Source organism: Lagopus muta, chromosome 15 (genome assembly GCF_023343835.1).
Source record: "Lagopus muta isolate bLagMut1 chromosome 15, bLagMut1 primary, whole genome shotgun sequence".
Classification (NCBI taxonomy): Eukaryota; Metazoa; Chordata; class Aves; order Galliformes; family Phasianidae; genus Lagopus; species Lagopus muta.
In genome coordinates this window covers 1,592,940-1,610,592 of record NC_064447.1, presented here as the reverse complement: position 1 = coordinate 1,610,592, position 17,653 = coordinate 1,592,940, and the positions used below count along the sequence as shown (strand labels likewise).

At 56.0% G+C, this 17,653-nt stretch overlaps 1 protein-coding gene across 9 annotated transcripts in view; it reads left to right on the top strand.

Moving 5' to 3' along the window:
- Window positions 1–17,653, top strand: part of LOC125700636 (ankyrin repeat and fibronectin type-III domain-containing protein 1-like) — a 132,766-nt gene that overhangs the window by 43,695 nt on the left and 71,418 nt on the right. For all 9 annotated transcript variants that reach the window (XM_048961593.1, XM_048961598.1, XM_048961599.1 and 6 more), the window contains one exon: window positions 1,742–1,971. In XM_048961593.1, the coding sequence (XP_048817550.1) occupies window positions 1,742–1,971 (230 nt within the window). The remainder of the gene's footprint in view (window positions 1–1,741; window positions 1,972–17,653) is intronic.

The window sequence follows — 17,653 nt, the reverse complement described above, 5'->3', positions numbered from 1 at the left end:
GAGTGATGGGGAAGGTGATTAGCACTGAAACAGAGATAAAGCTCGTGAGCCAGGGCTGGCAATCCAGTGCAAAATAAAACCCCTACAAAGCAGCTGCCTCTGCCCAACACCCTTTGACTTTTTAAAGATTTTTATTATTTTTTTAATCTAACGCCCTCACTGTCAGATTGCTGCAAGCTACCCAGCAGCTGGCCGAGCCCTGGATTAATTTTAATGCTCTGCAGACTGTGCTTTGTTTCCTGATGCTCCTAATTCTGACGCAGCAGGTCTGGGCGTGGGATGGAGGGCTGTGGATGGTTGCTGTGCCCATGGGGACACGAGGGATGGGATGGCAGTGGCTGTGCGGGGTCAGGGCTGCTCCCTCAGGAGCTTCAGGGCCATTGAGGCAGGGTGGGCAAGGACAGACCTGGATGCACGGTGGAGATCTGAATCCTGGTACAGAGCAAAGCCCCTGGCATTCCTCGGGCAGCCCATACCAGTGCATCAATGTTGTTTCAGAGAAGAAATGTTTCCTAATATCCAACCCTGTCGCAACTTCAGGTTATTCCCTCTTGTCCTTGTTTTGGAGGAGGTAAGGTCCTGACTTCCTCTGTGTTGCCTCCCTACACCCACTGTACCCGAGCAGGTGACAATTCCAGGGCAGCTCAGCGTGCTCCAAGCCGTCCCACTGCGGGATGTCATGGGGTGGGGGGTGAATGGGGCCTTGGGATGCATGGTGCCCTGCCACTGGGAGCTGCCCCAGCTTTGCAGCCCGATCTGCGTGGGGCTGCTGTGTGGTGGCAGCCAGGGCTGGTCCCGATTGACGTGTTTGTGCCTGGAGTAATCACAGCTTTCAAACAGCCGCTCCTGTGTTGTACGAGCTGACATTTGGAGAGGAGCGGCGCAGCTGATTAAATTCAGAGCAGGGCTAAAAAGAATAATAAAAATAGCTCCTAGGTATTGCACTGCTCCGGGTCGCCTTTGTTGGCAGCTGTAGCCTCTTCCTTTCTCTTCTTCACTCGCCTTCACTCTGGCTGTTTTTCTCCTTAAGGCCTTTATCTGCTTTCAGCTCTGAAGGACTTTGCTCCCCAGCCCTGGTTGCTGTATTGTGCCCCCCAACGCCGGGCTGCTCAGAAAGCCAACAAAGCGGTGCAGCCGCAGGAGCAGGCAGCAGCACCAGCCCTCACCACTGCCTTTGTGCTGCTGGCCTGGGTTTTGCAGGGTTGAGCACGGGGTTGCTTTGTTCATTTGTTCTTGCTTTTGAGAAGCAGTTTGGGCTGTGGGGGGGTGGGGGGTGGAAGAGGAAAGTTCACTGTCTGTCAGGCAGCAAGAAGCACGCAGTATCCGTACCCGGGCTGCTTGGGAAGTAGTGATGCTATGGAGATGTCACCTGTGTGCTTTGCCTGTTTTCCCTTTTAGTGCAGCGAGGAGTGCTCAGCACTGTCCCAGCCTTTTGTGCTGCAGTGCTCTGTGCTCTGGGAACGGTGGCCCCAGACCCCAGAGAGCAGTGGATGGGTGGAAACAGTTGAGAGGAGTTTGCCTCGTTGGGCTCTGATGGGCTGGGAGCTGCTGAATGAGGAGGGAACACCTGGGACTTGTGGCAGGGACGTGAACTCCCATGGGGCAGCACCCAGCCCTTGTGCCCTGCGGTGGGATGCATGGAGGAGGTCTGGGTGGGCATCTCCACCCTCATCCTGGGCGTGCAACCAGGGGTGAGCACAGCTCTGACAGGGCGGCTGTCCCTCTGTCCCTCTGTCCTCAGGGGACGCCTGGCGGCTGGAGGACGATGGCATGGACCCCCCCGGCGATGCCCCGCTGCAGCCGCAGCTCCGCACGGCGGTGGAGGACGCCCCGTTCAGCCACTTTCGGATGCGTTCCTTCTACATGCGGAAGAGCCTCTCTGTTGACAACCACTTGGGCTCGCTGGGCTACGCCGTGCATCCCGCTGAGACCAAGGCTGAGCGCGTCCGGACCCGGCTGCGGCGGCAGTTTGTGAGTACTTGGGGTGATGCAACCCACCCACGTGGCTTTGCAAAACACTGGCATGGCAGAGGGTTGGCTGTATGCGTGGATGACAAAACTAAAGACACGTCTCTCTCCGGCCTGATGCTGCTCAGTTTGCCCACACCTGCTATGCTGGGCAGGCTCGGTGGCTCCTAGTCACAGCACTGCCATAGGGTTGGGTGGCTGCTGCTCACCAGGCAGTGCACAGTGCGGTTATCCCCATCGCCTCACCTCTGGTCGCAACAAAAAGGGGCTCAAGGCAAAAAGGAGTGGGCACTGCTCTGCCTCAACACGCAGCACTTGGGCCTTTCCAAGGGCTCGGGGCTGCAGGGTGTGCAGGGAGCAGCCCCCAGCCCCTGGGGCAGCCCTCCTCCCACTGCTCTGTGGGTGCTGCGCGCTCCCCATCAATGTTTAATGGGCTCTGCGTCTTCCCTTTCCTACAGACACCTGATATAGAGCTTTGTGTGGCCTTCCTCCCGCCTCGTTACTGGCTTGGGGTTGTAATGAGGGCTTGGGTGTCCTTGCACTGAAAGGCAGCCGGCGTTGGTTGGAAATGGATGAGGGCTTTGCTACAATGGGAGCAGAACAGGCGCTGTGCGCCAGTGTAACCTGAAGTGCTGTCAGGCGATCAGCCCAGGCTGGCAGGGCTCACCTGCTGCGAGGCATGGGCAGCTGCAATGCATCTTCATAAACCTGCTGCTCCTGGGTCTGTTTGCTTCCCCCCTTTCCCCGAGGAAGGGCTGATCCACCTGCTGGCACAGGCTGGGTCTGGAGGCTGCCCCCTGCAATGTGTGGGGTGCTGCATAGGGCTCATTCCTGCCCCTTGCACTGCATGGACCGCACCACTGAAGGTAGTGGTTTGTGTGCTCCCTGGTGCTGATCCTTCCTGTGGCAAGGACTTTGCAGGAGCTGGTTGGGATCCAGCACTTGGGATCCAGTGAGAGGGAACCCCGAGCTGCTGCCCTATGCTGGGGAAGGCAGTGGCAGTATCGGGAATGTCTATGAGCAGCAGCAGCAGCAATAGCAGCAGCAGCAGGATGTGGGGTCTGAGGGACTGCAGGGTACAGCTGGGGCAGTCCTGCTGCGGGGTAAGTAGTGGGCACTGTGCTCTCTTCCAGCTCTCCGTGCTCTGTGTGTGGTTCTTTTTGGCCTCTGCCTCCATGAGGGCTTTTGCTCGTTGGTTTTGGGGACCTTCAGCTCTCCAGGGTACATCCACAGGGCTGATAGGAACGCGGCAGGGTTTGTGTATGACTTTTATTTCCTTGTGTCCTTGTTCCTCCATCCTTGTGGCTGAAAGGTGTTGATGGTGTGGCCGGGTGCAGATGAAGCAGGGTCCCCATTTTTGGGGCCATTGAAGCCCATTGGAGGCTTCATATTTGCAGCACTCATCCATGCTTCTCCATGAGAGGACTTCCTGCAGCTGGCATGGGAGCCCCTGGGGCCTGCACCCTGTGCCCGTGGGGGTATGGCAGCTTTTCCCTTTGGTGCCATTGCTGGGGGACTTGGTGGGTGCTGCCTGCAGCCCTGCACAGTCTGCAGAGCTGGTGATGGATGGATCTCTGCGAGCCGCAGCCAGTGGCGTGTCTGCCGTCCCACTGCTGGCATGTGATGGATCTGCATGTAGGGATTACTGGAATTTGCATAATTTGAATTTTAAATGAATTCCGATTTCTGTGATTGTCAGAATGAATTTTCTTTCTGACGAGCCTTCCCCTTGCACTGCTCTCAGGCTGCTGACGTTGGCACAGTCCCTGTCTTTGAGAGCTGGGAGCGTTTGGTCACTGCTGTGCCGCTGTCACAGCCGCACGCGTCCCTTGGCATGGGGCACGTGTCAGGCTGGGGCTGTGCAGGGACCCACACTGCGAGGGGCACAACGTGGGGTTGTGGTTTCTGAGTGGTGAGAGCCATCCCTTCCCCATCCCTGTGTTACCCCCACCACTGGATCTTGTCCTGAAGCATGCAAGCACCTGCTGGATCTGTTGGATGCCCACGGTCAGCCCTGCCCTGATTCCATCTGCTGCCCAGAGCTGTGAGTGCTCCGTCCCTGAAGGCGTCTGTGGCTACAGATGGGCTCTGGGCAGCCTGAGCTGGGGGGTACAGCCCATGGCAGGGCTGGGGCTGGGAGATCTTTAGTGTCCTTTCCAACCTGACCGTTCTGTGATTCTTGTTTACAACGTATGCTTCAAGAACAGGAGGAAAAAGAAGGGTTGGAGCCATTCAGCAGGTGGGTCACCATTCACAAAAGGGCTAAAGAAGGCAGCAAGGGTGCTGCAGAGCTCAGTGGCAGCGTGTGTCTAAGGAAGCACGCGTGGAGGTGGATGAGAGCTGCGCTGCATCATCCCGTTGTGCCCATCTGCCCTCGGCACAGCGCTCGCTTGCTGACTGTTGTTCATCGATGAGTATTCCAATAAAAATTGCAAACATAATCAATGATGATGGAACGCTCGCGCCGGGCAGCTGCTCATCCGGCTGAGAACAATCCCAGGGAGTGGGCACTGAGGGGGAGAGACCGGGTGTGAATCACTCGGAGTTGCAGATCAGTGGGGAGCCACGAGTCACAGCCAGCAAATAGGAGCGGGGCACAGCTGCTTCCTGCTCAGACTGACGTGGGCTGAGCTGCAGCAGCATCTTGTGGTGCCCCAGTGCCCAAGCAGGTGTGGGGAAGTCCTGGGAAGGGGTGTGCAACCTGCTGGGCTGCTCTCTCATCCCAGTCAAAGGGAGGTGTCTCCCAGATCCAAGCAAGGCTCGTGTGGTGCTCCGGGAGGATGGCATTGAAGATGTGGAGCAGATGCAGCCTAACTCAGCATGCGACCACACCACCTTCCTTTGCATTACTCTTTGCATGGAAGGGTGGGTCTGGGTGCACTGGGGTGCCTCGCTGTGTGCTGAACACCCACCTCTGAAGCAGAGCAGCACCAAGCACGCATCATCTCCTGGGCACTGAGCAGCAGCACAGGCAGGCCGTGCTGCAGGTGCTTTGGTCTGTGTGTGCAAACATGGCTCAGGGCTTTGCAAGGGGAGTTCTGCTTAGTGGTGCCAGCCAGCACACTGTGCTCATCAGCTGTTTCCACCAGGGTTGGACTTGTTTTCAGTAACATCAATGGAGTTGTATTTTTCTTTTGCTTTAAATGCGACCTGCAGCACCAGTGTTCTGGCCCTGGGGACCTTTGGTCACAGCCAGAGTGCATTCCTGCTTCAGAAGGAAGGTTTGGGGGTTGGAAATGTCCCAGGATTCCAAAGGGAGAGTGCCTCTGGGACCCACTCACTGATATTCACACAGCACTTGGTACAGGACAAGAGCACACAGTGTTTGCATATTGCCTGCATATGCTGTTCTATTGGGTGTGAGAGCCCTGGATGAGCAGCGTATGGGCATACAGTCTATGGTGGTGCCTGAAACAGTGGGAGAAATGGGAGAGTCCCTGGGCTTGAAATGGGAAGGGCTTTATTGCTGAGACAGACTTTGGTTTGAGGGCTGCCATTCTGCAGGTGGGGTGTTGGTGGGAGCTTGTGTCAAGGCTCAGGGCTCCCTCCTACAAGGGCAGGTGTGGGTTGGATTTGCTCCTAACTTGCAAAATGCTGGGAAATGGCCTCTAGATCCCACATGTCCCAGCCCCAAGAACAAAGCATTCCATCTCCCATGAATCCACACTGTTTGCTCCCTCTCCTGGCTTGGTGCTGTGCAGGAGCAGTGGGGCTGCGGGTGCAGCAAGGACACCTGGCCCTGTACTGGCAGGGCTGGAGCAGGGGGCAGGATCTGGTCATGGTGAGGAGGTCCTGGTGTGCCACCACTGCCTGTCCCCTCCTAGTGGCTGTGTGATGGTGGCAGTGGCCGTGCACCTTCCACCTGGGTCCCTCTGGTGTCCACATCCTGGCAGTCAGGGCTGCTCCTGGTGGTCCTAAAGGGCACAGCCGGGTGTCTTTTGCCATCCTGATTTCTTCTCATTTCTTTTTTGACAGCAGGAATGGCTCCGTGGTTGCACATCCTTGAATCCCAGCCTGCTCACTGCTCAGGCCAGGTGTAATAGGTCACATTTGCTGCTGGTTACAGGGCCTCTTGTTCCTCCTGTGGCACTTTCTTATGTTTGCCTTGGTAGACGTGCTGTCTTATTCTTTTTAAAAACTCTCTCGCAGTTTGTCCCCCAGTCACCAGACAGCACACCTGGCTGCTGCGCTGTCTTCATGCGCTCACAGCTCACAGTCTGCAGATGTGGGGCTCTGAGCAGTGCCCTGCATGCCTGATGAAATGGGGCAGCTCTCTGCAAAGCACCTTACCTGCAAGCAGCTCCCTGCAGTGAGATGCTTGCAAGCCTTTTGCACGTCGTGGTGGTTTCAAGGATCAGGCCTCAAGGATGTGCCAGGTGGATGGGCAGCAGAGCTAGCAGCCACTGAGGGCAGTGTCCGTCCACAGGTGACACTTTGCACTGGATGAGCTGCGTGTGCAGCAGTGTGCAGTGTGCTGCTCTCCCACGCTGGGCTGCAGGCAGGCATGCAGTAGCAGCACTGTGCTGCAAGAGGTCTCTGCAGCACTGCACTTCAGGGTGCTGCCGCACGCCTATCGGCGGCCCTCGCGCTGCTCGCACCCTTCCTTCCCCAGCTCTGCAGGAAGGCAGAGGGTTTGTTTGCCCTCTCCCTTCCCCTGTTGAAGAGATCTGAGTTCTCCCCGCCTTCGCACCCTCGTGTTCTTGTGTCCAAGTGAGGGAGGGTAGGAGGGCAACGGTCATGTCTGAACAGCACTAATGAGAGCTGCTGGGCTCTGTGGGGCTGTGTCTGCTCTTTCCTGCAGCTGTGCCCAGAGCAGAGCTGTGCCCTCCACTGCTGCCTTCCAGCAGAGCCGTGGAAGTGGGACTGCAGTAGAATGGCCCCAGTGCCCCTAGGAGCATCCATCTGCTGCTGCCCTTGGCCAGCTCTGATCACCTAACCTGGAGCTGTCTGCATGCCGGGCTTCACTGAACCCCAGCGAGTGATTTTGGGGATGTTGTAGGCAGAATCTCTAGCTGAATAGAGAGTTGCATTGCAAAATCACCAACTTACCTGTCTGTGCCATCTGTTTGCAGCCTCTGCGGGAGTTGAGCAGCATCAGAGCTGATTTCAGCCCCAGCTTCTGGCTGCCCTCCAGCATGATGGCAGCACAGCCATCACCTTGCTGCACCGGCTGCTTGTTCTGCTGGCACCCGCAGGGTGATGGCAGCTCTTATTTGCATTGCTGTGCAGCACTGTGCACCTGTGCCCTGGTGGTGGGCACACACTGGGCAGCACAAGGTCTCTCTGGGTGCAGCCTGGGATGGGATCAGCTCCTCAGGCAGAGGTGTTCTGCTGGGGACACCTCCCCAACCTGCTGGAGGGGACAGCTGTGCCTGCACTGGGTGCACGTTGTGCTCTCTGCAGACCCTGCCCTTGCTGGGAGGCTGCTGGTGCCATCCTGAACTCCTTGGGAGCACTGGGAAGCAGAGTTCTGAGAGTCATAGAGCATCCCAAGGTGGAAGGGACACGTAATGGTCATCGAGTCCTGCAGGTTTCTCCGTGGGGACATCGGAGACTGGAGATTAGCAGAGCGTTTCCGGCGGGCGCAGGACGATGTCTGGGGTCAGGTGTCACCTCGCTCTGACGGCAACGGCAGCCCTGCCCTGTTGGGAAGGGTGGAAAAAGAAAGGATCCTGAAACCTAAGAGCTGTTTTGCTATTTACTTTGGTTCTGTTTTTCCTCCAAGAATAGAAACAAAGACGGTGGATTTGCATCACCAGGAGCAACTTGAGGAGGAAGGAGGAAGCGGCGGGGCCTCATTAGTGGCAGGAATGTGCTGGCAAGGAGGGCTTGGTGACAGGGGAGGCGGTTTGACCCGGGGCTCCCATTAGCATTTCGGTCATCTCACTTCTCCGCTCTCATGTTTTATTTTTTTAATGACCAGTTTGGAGGCTTTGGAAAGAAGAGCCAGTTTCTACAAGGGAATGTTTGCAGAGGCAGAAATAGCTCAGGCTTCTGCAGATGGTGACAATGTTCAGCTTGTAGATCTTCACGCTTCTCGGCACTGGGTGTATCCTGCATGGTGAGGGTTTTCCAAGCTCTTCTGGGCACTTAGAGATGGCAATATGAAAGCCAATGTCCCGGAGTGACCCTGCATGTGCCCCATTCCACCGTGTGCTGGTGCTTCTGTTGGAGCTCCTGGAGAGAGGGAGGAACGTTCTGAAGGGGCCACTGTGTGGGGATGTGCATAGGGCACTGTGGGGCTGTGCTGGAGGTGGGACAGCTCATCCCTCATTTGACTGCAGCAGTGATGGCATCGCCAGGGGAGGAGGCACACGTGTGATCTGCGGGGTGGGAGTGGGCAGAGCACAGCTGAGCCTGGCTTTGGTTCATGCATCCCCTCTGGCAGCAGTCTTTCCTACTTGAGAGCTGGGCTCTCTGTTTCATGGTTGGATTCTTCTTCCAGAGTCCAGCCCACAGCTCAGCTCTTTCATTTCAGGTTTTTGTTCACGGTGTCATTTACTGTTCCTTGTGGCCACTGAAGGTACTTCCAGTGAGCATCTGTGGCATCAATTGCTCAGGTGGTAGGACAGGGACATGGCAGGGAAAAATAGAGCCCAGTGCTGACCTGAGAGGGAGCTCCTTCTGCATGCAGGCCTTTGTGTGGGGTAAGAAGGCCCAGCTCTTTGGACCTGGGGTGGAGGCTGTGGATGCTCAGATAGACACAGCCCTTTCTGCTGCCCCCCACCTCCCTGGGAGCCACTCTGGCACTTTTCCTCCAACGTAGAGAGCTGTTGGACACCCTTAAATATTGCCCTGAGGGCTCTGCCCACACCACCAGCCCTGCTGGAAGCAGAACCCCCTGCTGCCAAGCACCCAGCCCTGCGTGGGGCTGTGCTGTGGCTCATGGCACTGTTCTTCATCACCCCAATGGAACACCACTGTCAGCAGCCCAGCAGCAAGCTGCCTCTTTCTGTTACCACAGTCTGTGCAGACAGCATTTAGATCAGCAGGGAAGGCAAATGATGCTGGATGGTGGACATGAGAGGCTTTATCTGCAGGTTCTGTTGGCGCAGGCTCCATCTTTGTGTATTCTTGGTTTTGTTTGGTGGTTCCCATCACACACATGAGCTCGGGCTCTGTTGGGGTGGGGACGTGGCTCCTTTCTCCGGGAGCATCCAACGCTCATCACTCCCCCCTTCCCTCCCCAAAAAAGTGATTGTTCCTCGAAAGCAGAGCAGTGCCACTGGAATGTTAATTGGGGCCCTGAATACCCGCGGTCCCCTTTGCCTCTTAACGAGCAAATTGAATTTATTTGGGCACTGACAGCCCCTCGCCCCCTCCCCCTGGGCAGGACTGAAGCTCCCATTGTGCACTCTGCATCGGGATTTGCTGCCATTTGTTTCAGGGACCCTTTTTTTTTTAAGAAAGGCGATTTCAGGGGCTGGGGGATGACGGGACCCTTTCTCATATTGTGGGCTGTGCGGGGTGGGGGTGGGCAGGCAGCAGGGCTGTCAGTGCTGCGCTGATGCGGGCATCGCACTGCGCTGACCCACACAGACGCCGGGGTAACAGTTCTTCTGCCCCTGCATTCCATGTGGTTCCCCATCACGGTGAGCCCCACTGTGCCCCACAGCCGTCCTGCTGACCCCCTCCTGTTGGCTGACACCCTCCGTGTCCCTCCTGCCCGTCTCTGTGTTGGACCACCGGCAGCGTGAGGGCTGTGTTTGGGTTGGACGCCGTGAGTGTGAGCACGACGAGGGGATCAGCTGGCCGAGCCTCTTTGGAGCTGTTTATTTTGACACTGAATTTGTCATATGCTCTCCAGGCGCTGTTGTGGCCCCATGGTGCCCTGTTCTGGTGCAGGGCCCCACACCCTCAGTGGGCAAACCTGTCGTCTCTCATCATGTGAGGCTGGGAGATGAGGAGCTGCATTGTGACCAGCCCCATGCCCAACCCTGTGCCCAGCTCCTGCTCTTTTCATTGCATGAGTAAAATCATCCTTTCTGCAAGGCAGCCCTTAGGAAGCTCTGCTTGGTCCTGTTGGTGCTTTGCACTGCTCTGCCTCGATTTCTGCTGCATGCCTGCTGCTCAACGTGCCCATTCAGCACTGCAGCAGAGAGCAGAGCTGGTGTGTGCAAAGGGGCACTTGGCAGCAGCCAGCACGGCCCTGCAGGGATGGGGTTTGTGCATGAAGGGGCTGCCCAGACCCTGGCAGCAGCCAGCCCAACAGAATGCTCCCTCTGCCCACCTTGCGTATGGCGACTTGCTGTTGTTTGTTTGTTGCCCATTTGTGTATTCATGACTGAACCTGCAGCTGTGCAGGATTTGGAGTGGATTAGAATGACGAGAGATATGGTCTTTATAAATAAAGAAATCATTTTGCCCACACTTCGCATTCATGCCCTTTCAAAGGGTCTCAATGCGAGGCAGATTTGGGGCTGGGCCGTGCAGACCCCTTTATTTCCATGGCAGACATGGCTGTGATGACGCGGGAGGAAGGGGCAGTGTGTGAAACGCTCTGAAAGTTTCTGATGGTGTCAAAGCCTGCCATTTAAATTGGGACTTTCATGCTGGAAAAGAATTGAAAAAGGGAAGATGGGCGTGAAAATCGGTGCTGAGGGCCTCTGTCCATCCATGGCGTCCCTGTCAGAGCTTCACCTCCTTCCCCAGCCCTGCTTCTCGTCCTGCCAGCATCTAATCCTCTGCAGTGGCATCCGAGTGTTGCCATGGAAACCACAGTCCCCATCTGGGTGCTGTGTGCATCCACACTGCCATGCTGGGAACCCGGCCTGGCTCCATGCGGCCTGTGCTCCCCAGGCGAGGCTCTGTGTCCCTGAGGTAGGGTTCTTTTGGCAAATGATCCCACAGCTCATCATGAAGCCCCCAGAGTGACTCCAGCTGTGCATGAGTTCCAGAGAGAGGTGCCCTGCAGAGCCCCAGGGATGCTTAGGACCTCTCCTTTGGGTACTTTGCCAGCTCCTGGTCCCTTCCCGAGGTGGTGATGGGGATGGCTGGGCTCGTGGTCCTCATGGATCCCTTCCCACTCAGGATGCCGTGGTTCTGAAGATGCCGTGTGTCAGTTCCCATGGGGGAAACGATCTGTTCGCCTGATGACAAAGCAAACGACTGGATGGGAACACAAGTCACAGGGGAGGCAGGGCAACGCAGAACTGGGCCTTGTAGTTGAAAGCCAAGCAGATGATGGCTGTGCATTCATCCACCTGATTTACACGGAACCATAAAACGTCAGCATTTCACAATAAGGACTGTTGACAAAGCATCCGCTAAGCCCTCAGCAGCAAAAACATCCCTTGCATTAGAAGCAGGGCATGCTTTGTGGCAAAGGCACGCCGAGTAATCCTCTAAGCTAATTTTTTCTCCCCCTCCTTAAGCAGCACATTTAGAAGATAAAGTGGAAGAGGCAATATTGCTAACAGGTCTGCTTCCAGAGGGAAGAGCTGTGGGATGCAATGCACCTCTGTGTGGGACCACAGCATTCCCCACAGCGCAGTGATGGCAGTGCTGTGGGGTTGGGGGGCTCTGCGCCCGCTTTGCTTGGTGAGGATTGTGCACCTCATCTGCACAGGAGCTGCAGGCAGAGCAAAGTGGGCTTAATTGCCAATCCAGATGAGATAAAGTCGTTTTTACAGAGATTTATGGGCATAATAAACTGTTCAGGGAGATTTATGACACATCTAGCTGTGATCAGCGAACCTTTAAAAGGTTTATTGGACACGGATATTGCCTGCCACGGACGAGTCCCGTGTGGTGGTGCAGCAGTTGCATTCATTCTGACGCTGGTTTGGGGTATTTCAGTTTGATCCTTTCGTTTGCCAGCTGTGCATCCAACCTAAATTTCCCCTCTTGTGGTTTATGCCATTCTCCCTCCCATAGTCCCTGTCACTATCAGACTGTGTAAAGAGTCGGTCCCCCTCCTGTTCATAAGCTCCCTTTAAGTCCTGGAAGCCCGCAATGAGGTTTCCCTGCAGCCTTCTCTCCATGCTGCACACTCTGGCACCTCAGCCTGTCTCCATAGCAGAGCTGCTCCAACCTCTGAGCATCTTCATCACCTCCCCTGGCCCTGCTGCAACAGCTCCCACCTTTCCTGAGCTGGGCCCCAGGCCTGGATGCAGCACTGCAGCTGGGGGCTCCGAGGGCAGAGCAGAGAGGGAACATGGCCTACAAGATGTTTCTCTTTGCAATAAGCAACGAGTGTATGAGATGCTGAGTGTCTGCTGTGCTGTGCCGAGGGTTCGGCGCGTGCCTTGTAAGGAAACATTGCGGTGGTTTGCTTTTCTCATGTTGTCACGTCTCCCTTCAGTTAGAGGATAAATGCTAATCCCGCAGGCACCCCGCAGCCAGGCGCTGCCTGCCATGTCTTATCTCCTGTCTCTGCGCCATTGGAACAACTGCACAACACCCTCAAGTTTAAAACAAACATAGGCGGAAAACGGTCCCTCTGGATATATTAGAGCTGACCAGCAAATGTGCATTTCATTACCCAAAGTATGCTGGTAGACCCAGCGGAGCGTGCGAGCCAAGGGAAGCGGACCTGAGCGAAGCTCTGGTACATGATAAAATGGGAAAAGTGTTTTTTTCCAGCCCTCCTCTCGCTCTCCGGATTCCTCCTGCCTCAGATTCCTGGGTTAGGATGTGCATAGCTGAGGGAAGCCCAGGTGCCAGGGTAGGGTTGGTTGGCATGCTGCTCCTCTCCGCTCAGTGCTCGGATGCGAGTGGGTGCTGTGCATGGCCACACTGTGTGGTCCGGACCCAGCCAAGGTCCCAGCACAATGGAGACACAGCATTCCTCCCTTGGATCCAGTGGAGAGGAAGAGAAGGAAGAGGAAAGCTCACAGCACAGGGCAGAACTCAGTGGTGCAGAGGGGCTGTGCTGGAGGTGACCCTCTGCCACCCGTGGTCCCCAATGGCAGCACGTACCCCAGTGGGTAAGGCTCCTGGGTCAGCCCATCTGCACGGCCACGTCTCAGAAGAGGGCTGAGGGCAGCCAACACTCCGTTCACGCACTGCTGGGTCTGAGTTACACACAGCAGGGCTCCCTCCCCATCCCTTCCTGGTGGGCTTGGCACCGGCACTGCTCGCCTTTCCCAGTGGGATTTCAGAGGCGTCCGCCAGTGTTGATGCTATCTCCTGGTGCCTGGCAGCGTTTTGCCGGCCGAGTCCAAGCCCTGTGCTGGCCTTTGATGTGCAGAGCTGATCTCTGTGGGCTCCAAAGAGCTGCACAGCAAAGAGGTGTGTGAAGAGTTGTGTTGGTTTTTTTTTCTTTTAAGAGAAAGTCTTTGGCGCTGGATGCCGGCTCAGCGGTTGGGTTTGGTCATAGGGAAAAACAAAACCAGGGAGCAGCGCTTTGCTGTGTTGCTGGGAAGGCAGAGGTAAAGGAAAACCCCAGTGCAGGTGCCTACACATGGAGGTTGTGTCTCAATCCCTTCCCATGTCAACACACTGAAGCCCCACTGCTGATGGCAATGCCAGCCTGCGTCTGCATGCGCTCCTCTCTCTGCACTGATGTCCCCATGCTGAAGGGCAGTGGGGAACGTGATGCTGCTTCCCTGCCTTCCCAAGGGGTGTTTTCCTCTGGGCAGGGCACAGCATCACCTTGGCATCTGGCCCACCTTCTATGGGGACCCACCGTCCTGGAGCTGTGGGGCAGGAATGCATTGGGCTGTGCTGAAGCTGAGGTCCCACGGGTGCTGCAAATTGTGCACCAGCAGCTGCGTGTGGGGCACACACTGGTGTTGTCAGACAGCGAGTGGGATGGGCTTCATTTGCTCAGCCTTCTCAGTGGGCCCGTGGCTTCTCTGTGCTGGGTACCTGCTGCAGGTGGCTGTTAGCTGAAGTCACTGAGAACTGGGTCACTTTTGGCCGCATATAAACCGATTTGCAAATCCTGTGCATCAGCACAAACTCCATTGCTGGGTGGCAGGCAGCGAGCGGTCCCAAAGCCAGCAGTTGTCACACTGCACATTCGTCACGCAGGGCGCAGAACTGACAAAGCACTTCTCAGTGCTCGCCTGCAGGAAGTGATAAGGCGGCAATCTGCACTCCTTAGCGGTTCTATTCCAAGTGAATTACCATAAGATTCACTACATACAGATGTGTATATCTCAGTGTATCCTTGTACTTACACCCCCAAACTTCCTGGTTCTGTGCCACCCCCACCTGCACGCACCGGTGCCCGCTGTTGTGTGGTACAGCCCTGTGAGCCTGGCAGTGCCAGCAGGAGGTGCTGTGCTCTTGCTTTTGCTTTTGCAAGGAGGTTTCTGGCCCAGGAGTGCCCAGAGTTTCTGGTTACTTTTCTGCTGTCTGTGTGGCAGTCACGCTAAAATGCATTGGATAGGAATAGGAGGAGGAGGAATGGTGGGTTACTTTCCCAAATTAATGCTCCAGTGGAGGGCAGAGCTGGAGAAGGGACGTGCGCGGTGCACTGGGAGCTAAACGTGATGGTGGCAGCAGGGAGAAGTAGTGGAGCACTGAGGGTAGCAGAGCAGGCAGATGGCTTGTGGGGTCTGGTGAGGGTCCCACTGGCTTGTGCTGGGGAAGTTTGGCAGCCCCAGCTGCTTCTCAAGGCCTCGCTGTGGCCCTGGACACGTTGTACCTGCTGCTTCTTGTGCTGTCGTGCCAGGATCAACCTGTGCAATGTGGGTGCATCCCCAGCAGCCTGTCCATGGCTCTACTCCTGCGTGCTGTGATGGAAAGGGAAAGGTGTAACCACTGAACTGGTCTGGGGATGCAACAATCATCCTTCCTTCTCCCTGTTTCCTCCTTTCCCTTCCTCCGGCCCATCCCTCTCCTCTGCAGCCCATTCCGCTGGGGGACAACACAGATCTTTCACACAGCCGTGGGTCTGCGGAGTTCAGCTCACTGCATGCCAGCATAGATTGCCAGGACTGATGGCAAACCAGGGCTTGTAGTCTGGCCCCTCCTGTCTGCATCCCCCCAATTCTGGGCAGTGCCACCGCAGTGCAGAGCTCACCTTTCCCAGAGGTGTGAGATCAGAGTACAGCAGTGGCTGTGGGCTGAACCAGGGTGTCCATGCCTGCATGCAGGGAGGTCCCAGCATCCTCTCCCTGACTGATTCCCAAATGCCCTCATTCCTCATATTTTAATGCTTTTGCTTCCCATCTGTACCTCCTGCCCTTCCTTGCTCTGGACAGAAAAGTGAACACAGAGCTGCGACCACAGCAGGGAGAGGCAGAGGCCCCACGCCAGCCTGAGGTCCGGTCCGTTGCTTAGGGTTTCCCCTCACAAATACACTGCACACAGAACGCCCTGATGCGGCACAAAGCTGGGGCAGGGTAGAAAAGGGATTTCGTCAAGGGACACGGATGGCAAAGGCAGTCCTGGAGGCTCCATGCGCGTTGGCATCTCGTGGGGAAGTGAGCTCAGTGTCCTGCCCAGACCACACGGACAGCACGGGCAGACGCTGAGGCTCCAGGTGCTGCGAGCCCGGCTTTGACTCACCCGTCTGCGCTGCCGGCGGGGAGCTCCCTCTGCGAGTCTGTGTTGGTTTTAATTCATCATCCTCCCTCCGAAAGTTTGTACATAGCTGCCTGTGCTACAAGGCGGTGTTTGAGCAAGGGAAGCTGCGTCTCGCTGGGTGTGTTATCCTACAGAAATATCTTTCTATAAATAAACAGATAAAGGGATTGCTGCTGCAGGGCGGCCCTGCAAACGAGAGCTCTCGGTGTGTCTGCAAAGCCTCTTGTATAAAGGCACCCATTCAACAAATGAAGTGCCTGTCTGGGCTGTGTGTGCAGTGCCCCGGGGGGGTGGGTGATGGGGGGTTTGTCCCCGGTGTTGGGGACAGGGCTGGCACTGAGGGCTCGGGCAGAGCAGAGATGTGGGTGACAGCATCGCGCGGGGGAAAGGGCATCTGCTGGCATGCTTTGGTGCACGAGGAGCTGTTCTGTTGGGCTCACTGTTTTCCCCATCCCGGCTTGCAGAGGTGTAATGGTGGCTGTGGTTTAGGGATTTGGACTGCCTGGGCCATGGCTTGAGTGCAGTCATGTCCCAGATCTACAAAGATGCCGTGCTTGCTTTGTGGTCCAGAGGATGAAGGGGTATGAGTGCGGTGCTCTGTTCTCATCACCGTCGCTGATGGTTCAGAGCACACAGGGAAATCCAGTTCTGCACTGAGAAACAGCAGTCTGGGGGTAGTTCAAAAAGGCGAAATGATGACATTTCTTCTGGAGATGTCCGAGCCAGTTCTGCTTCTCCACTCAGTGCTTCTGCTTCTCCATTCAGTGCTGCTGCTTGTGCTGCTGCAAAATGGAAGTGATGCCCTCACCTCTGCCTGCAGCAGAGCCTGGGCACCAGTTACAGGCCAGCTCTGAACCAGGAGAGCTGATTGCTCCTGGTCTGGCCCTGCTTGTGTGTCTGCCTGCCTGTGTGTCTGCCTGTCCATCTGTCTGCCCACAGAGCAGCATTCTCACATCATGCTGTGGGTGCTCACAGTCAGCGCTGCGCCACGCTCATCCCACCCAGCATATTCCGACCTCGTAGGGTCACCTCACCATGGGGTGACATGAAGGACAGCTTTCCTCCTGCATCCACACACCCTTTTGGAAGCAGCCATGTGGGCAAACCAGAATATCAGTCTGTAAGCAGCACCTCTCTGTGGCTCCGTGGGTCGGAGTGGCTCCATCAGGTGCTCTTCCCCAGCTGAACATCTTTGGTTTGGGGCAGGGAGAAGAAGGCACATGGGGAGCTCATTCTGCTCCTTTTTGTGTGTCCCCAAGCGCGCTCTTCAAGCAGCAGGGAGGGAGATATAACGTTTTTTCTTCTACTGGTGCCATGTAGGGCAGGAAGAAACAACTTCTGAGCTTGCTGCTGGTGCCAGCAGTGCAGAGGAGCTGAGCTCACTGCCCTCCAGCTCCCAGAGCATTGGCTGTTCCTAAAGGCAGAGATCCATCCATGGCAGCATGCAGTGCTGTGGGAGCAGCATGATTTCCAATTGCCTGGTGCAGAGGCAAAGGGTCCGGGGGGCAGCTGAGCCCAGCCACCCACCCACAGCTGTGGGATAGGGCAGGGGGAAACTTCTTGTTGGCATCATTGTGTGGGGTAAAGGGAAAGTCAGCGCTCCCCCCCACCCCATCCCGAGGATTTAAACCCAGGCTTTAGAAGAGGAATAAAGAATAATGAGGACTTGGGTAGATGGTTTCTTTTTATCTCTACAGCTGAAGAGATAAATGTGACATTAATTATGTGACACGGCTTTGAAAATCATTATATATCTTTGGTGGGTTTTGGTGGTTTTGTTTTTTTTTTTTTAAAGGGGGGTTTCAGATTTCTGTCTGGGATTAATAAAGAGGAACAACTTAAAACAACAACAACAACAACAACTTGAGAGATGATCTGCAGGGAGGGATCCTGCCCTCTTGATTTGCACCTACCTCCAAGATTGCCCACTAAGCCATCTGTCTCAGTACAGCATCCTCATGTTCCTTGAACCCCTCCAGGGACCGTGACACCCCCCTCCCAGTGCAGCCCATTGCAGCACCTGACCACTCTCAGAGAAGCCAGTATTTCCTAATGTCCAATCTGAATCTCTCCAGGCAGAACTTGAGGGTGCACTCAGTGCCCTCATCAGAGCATCAATAAAGGCATCAAACAGGACAGGTCCCAGTGCCAACACCTGGGGACCAGCAGTCATGACCAGTCGCCAGCTGGGTGTAGCTCCATTCAC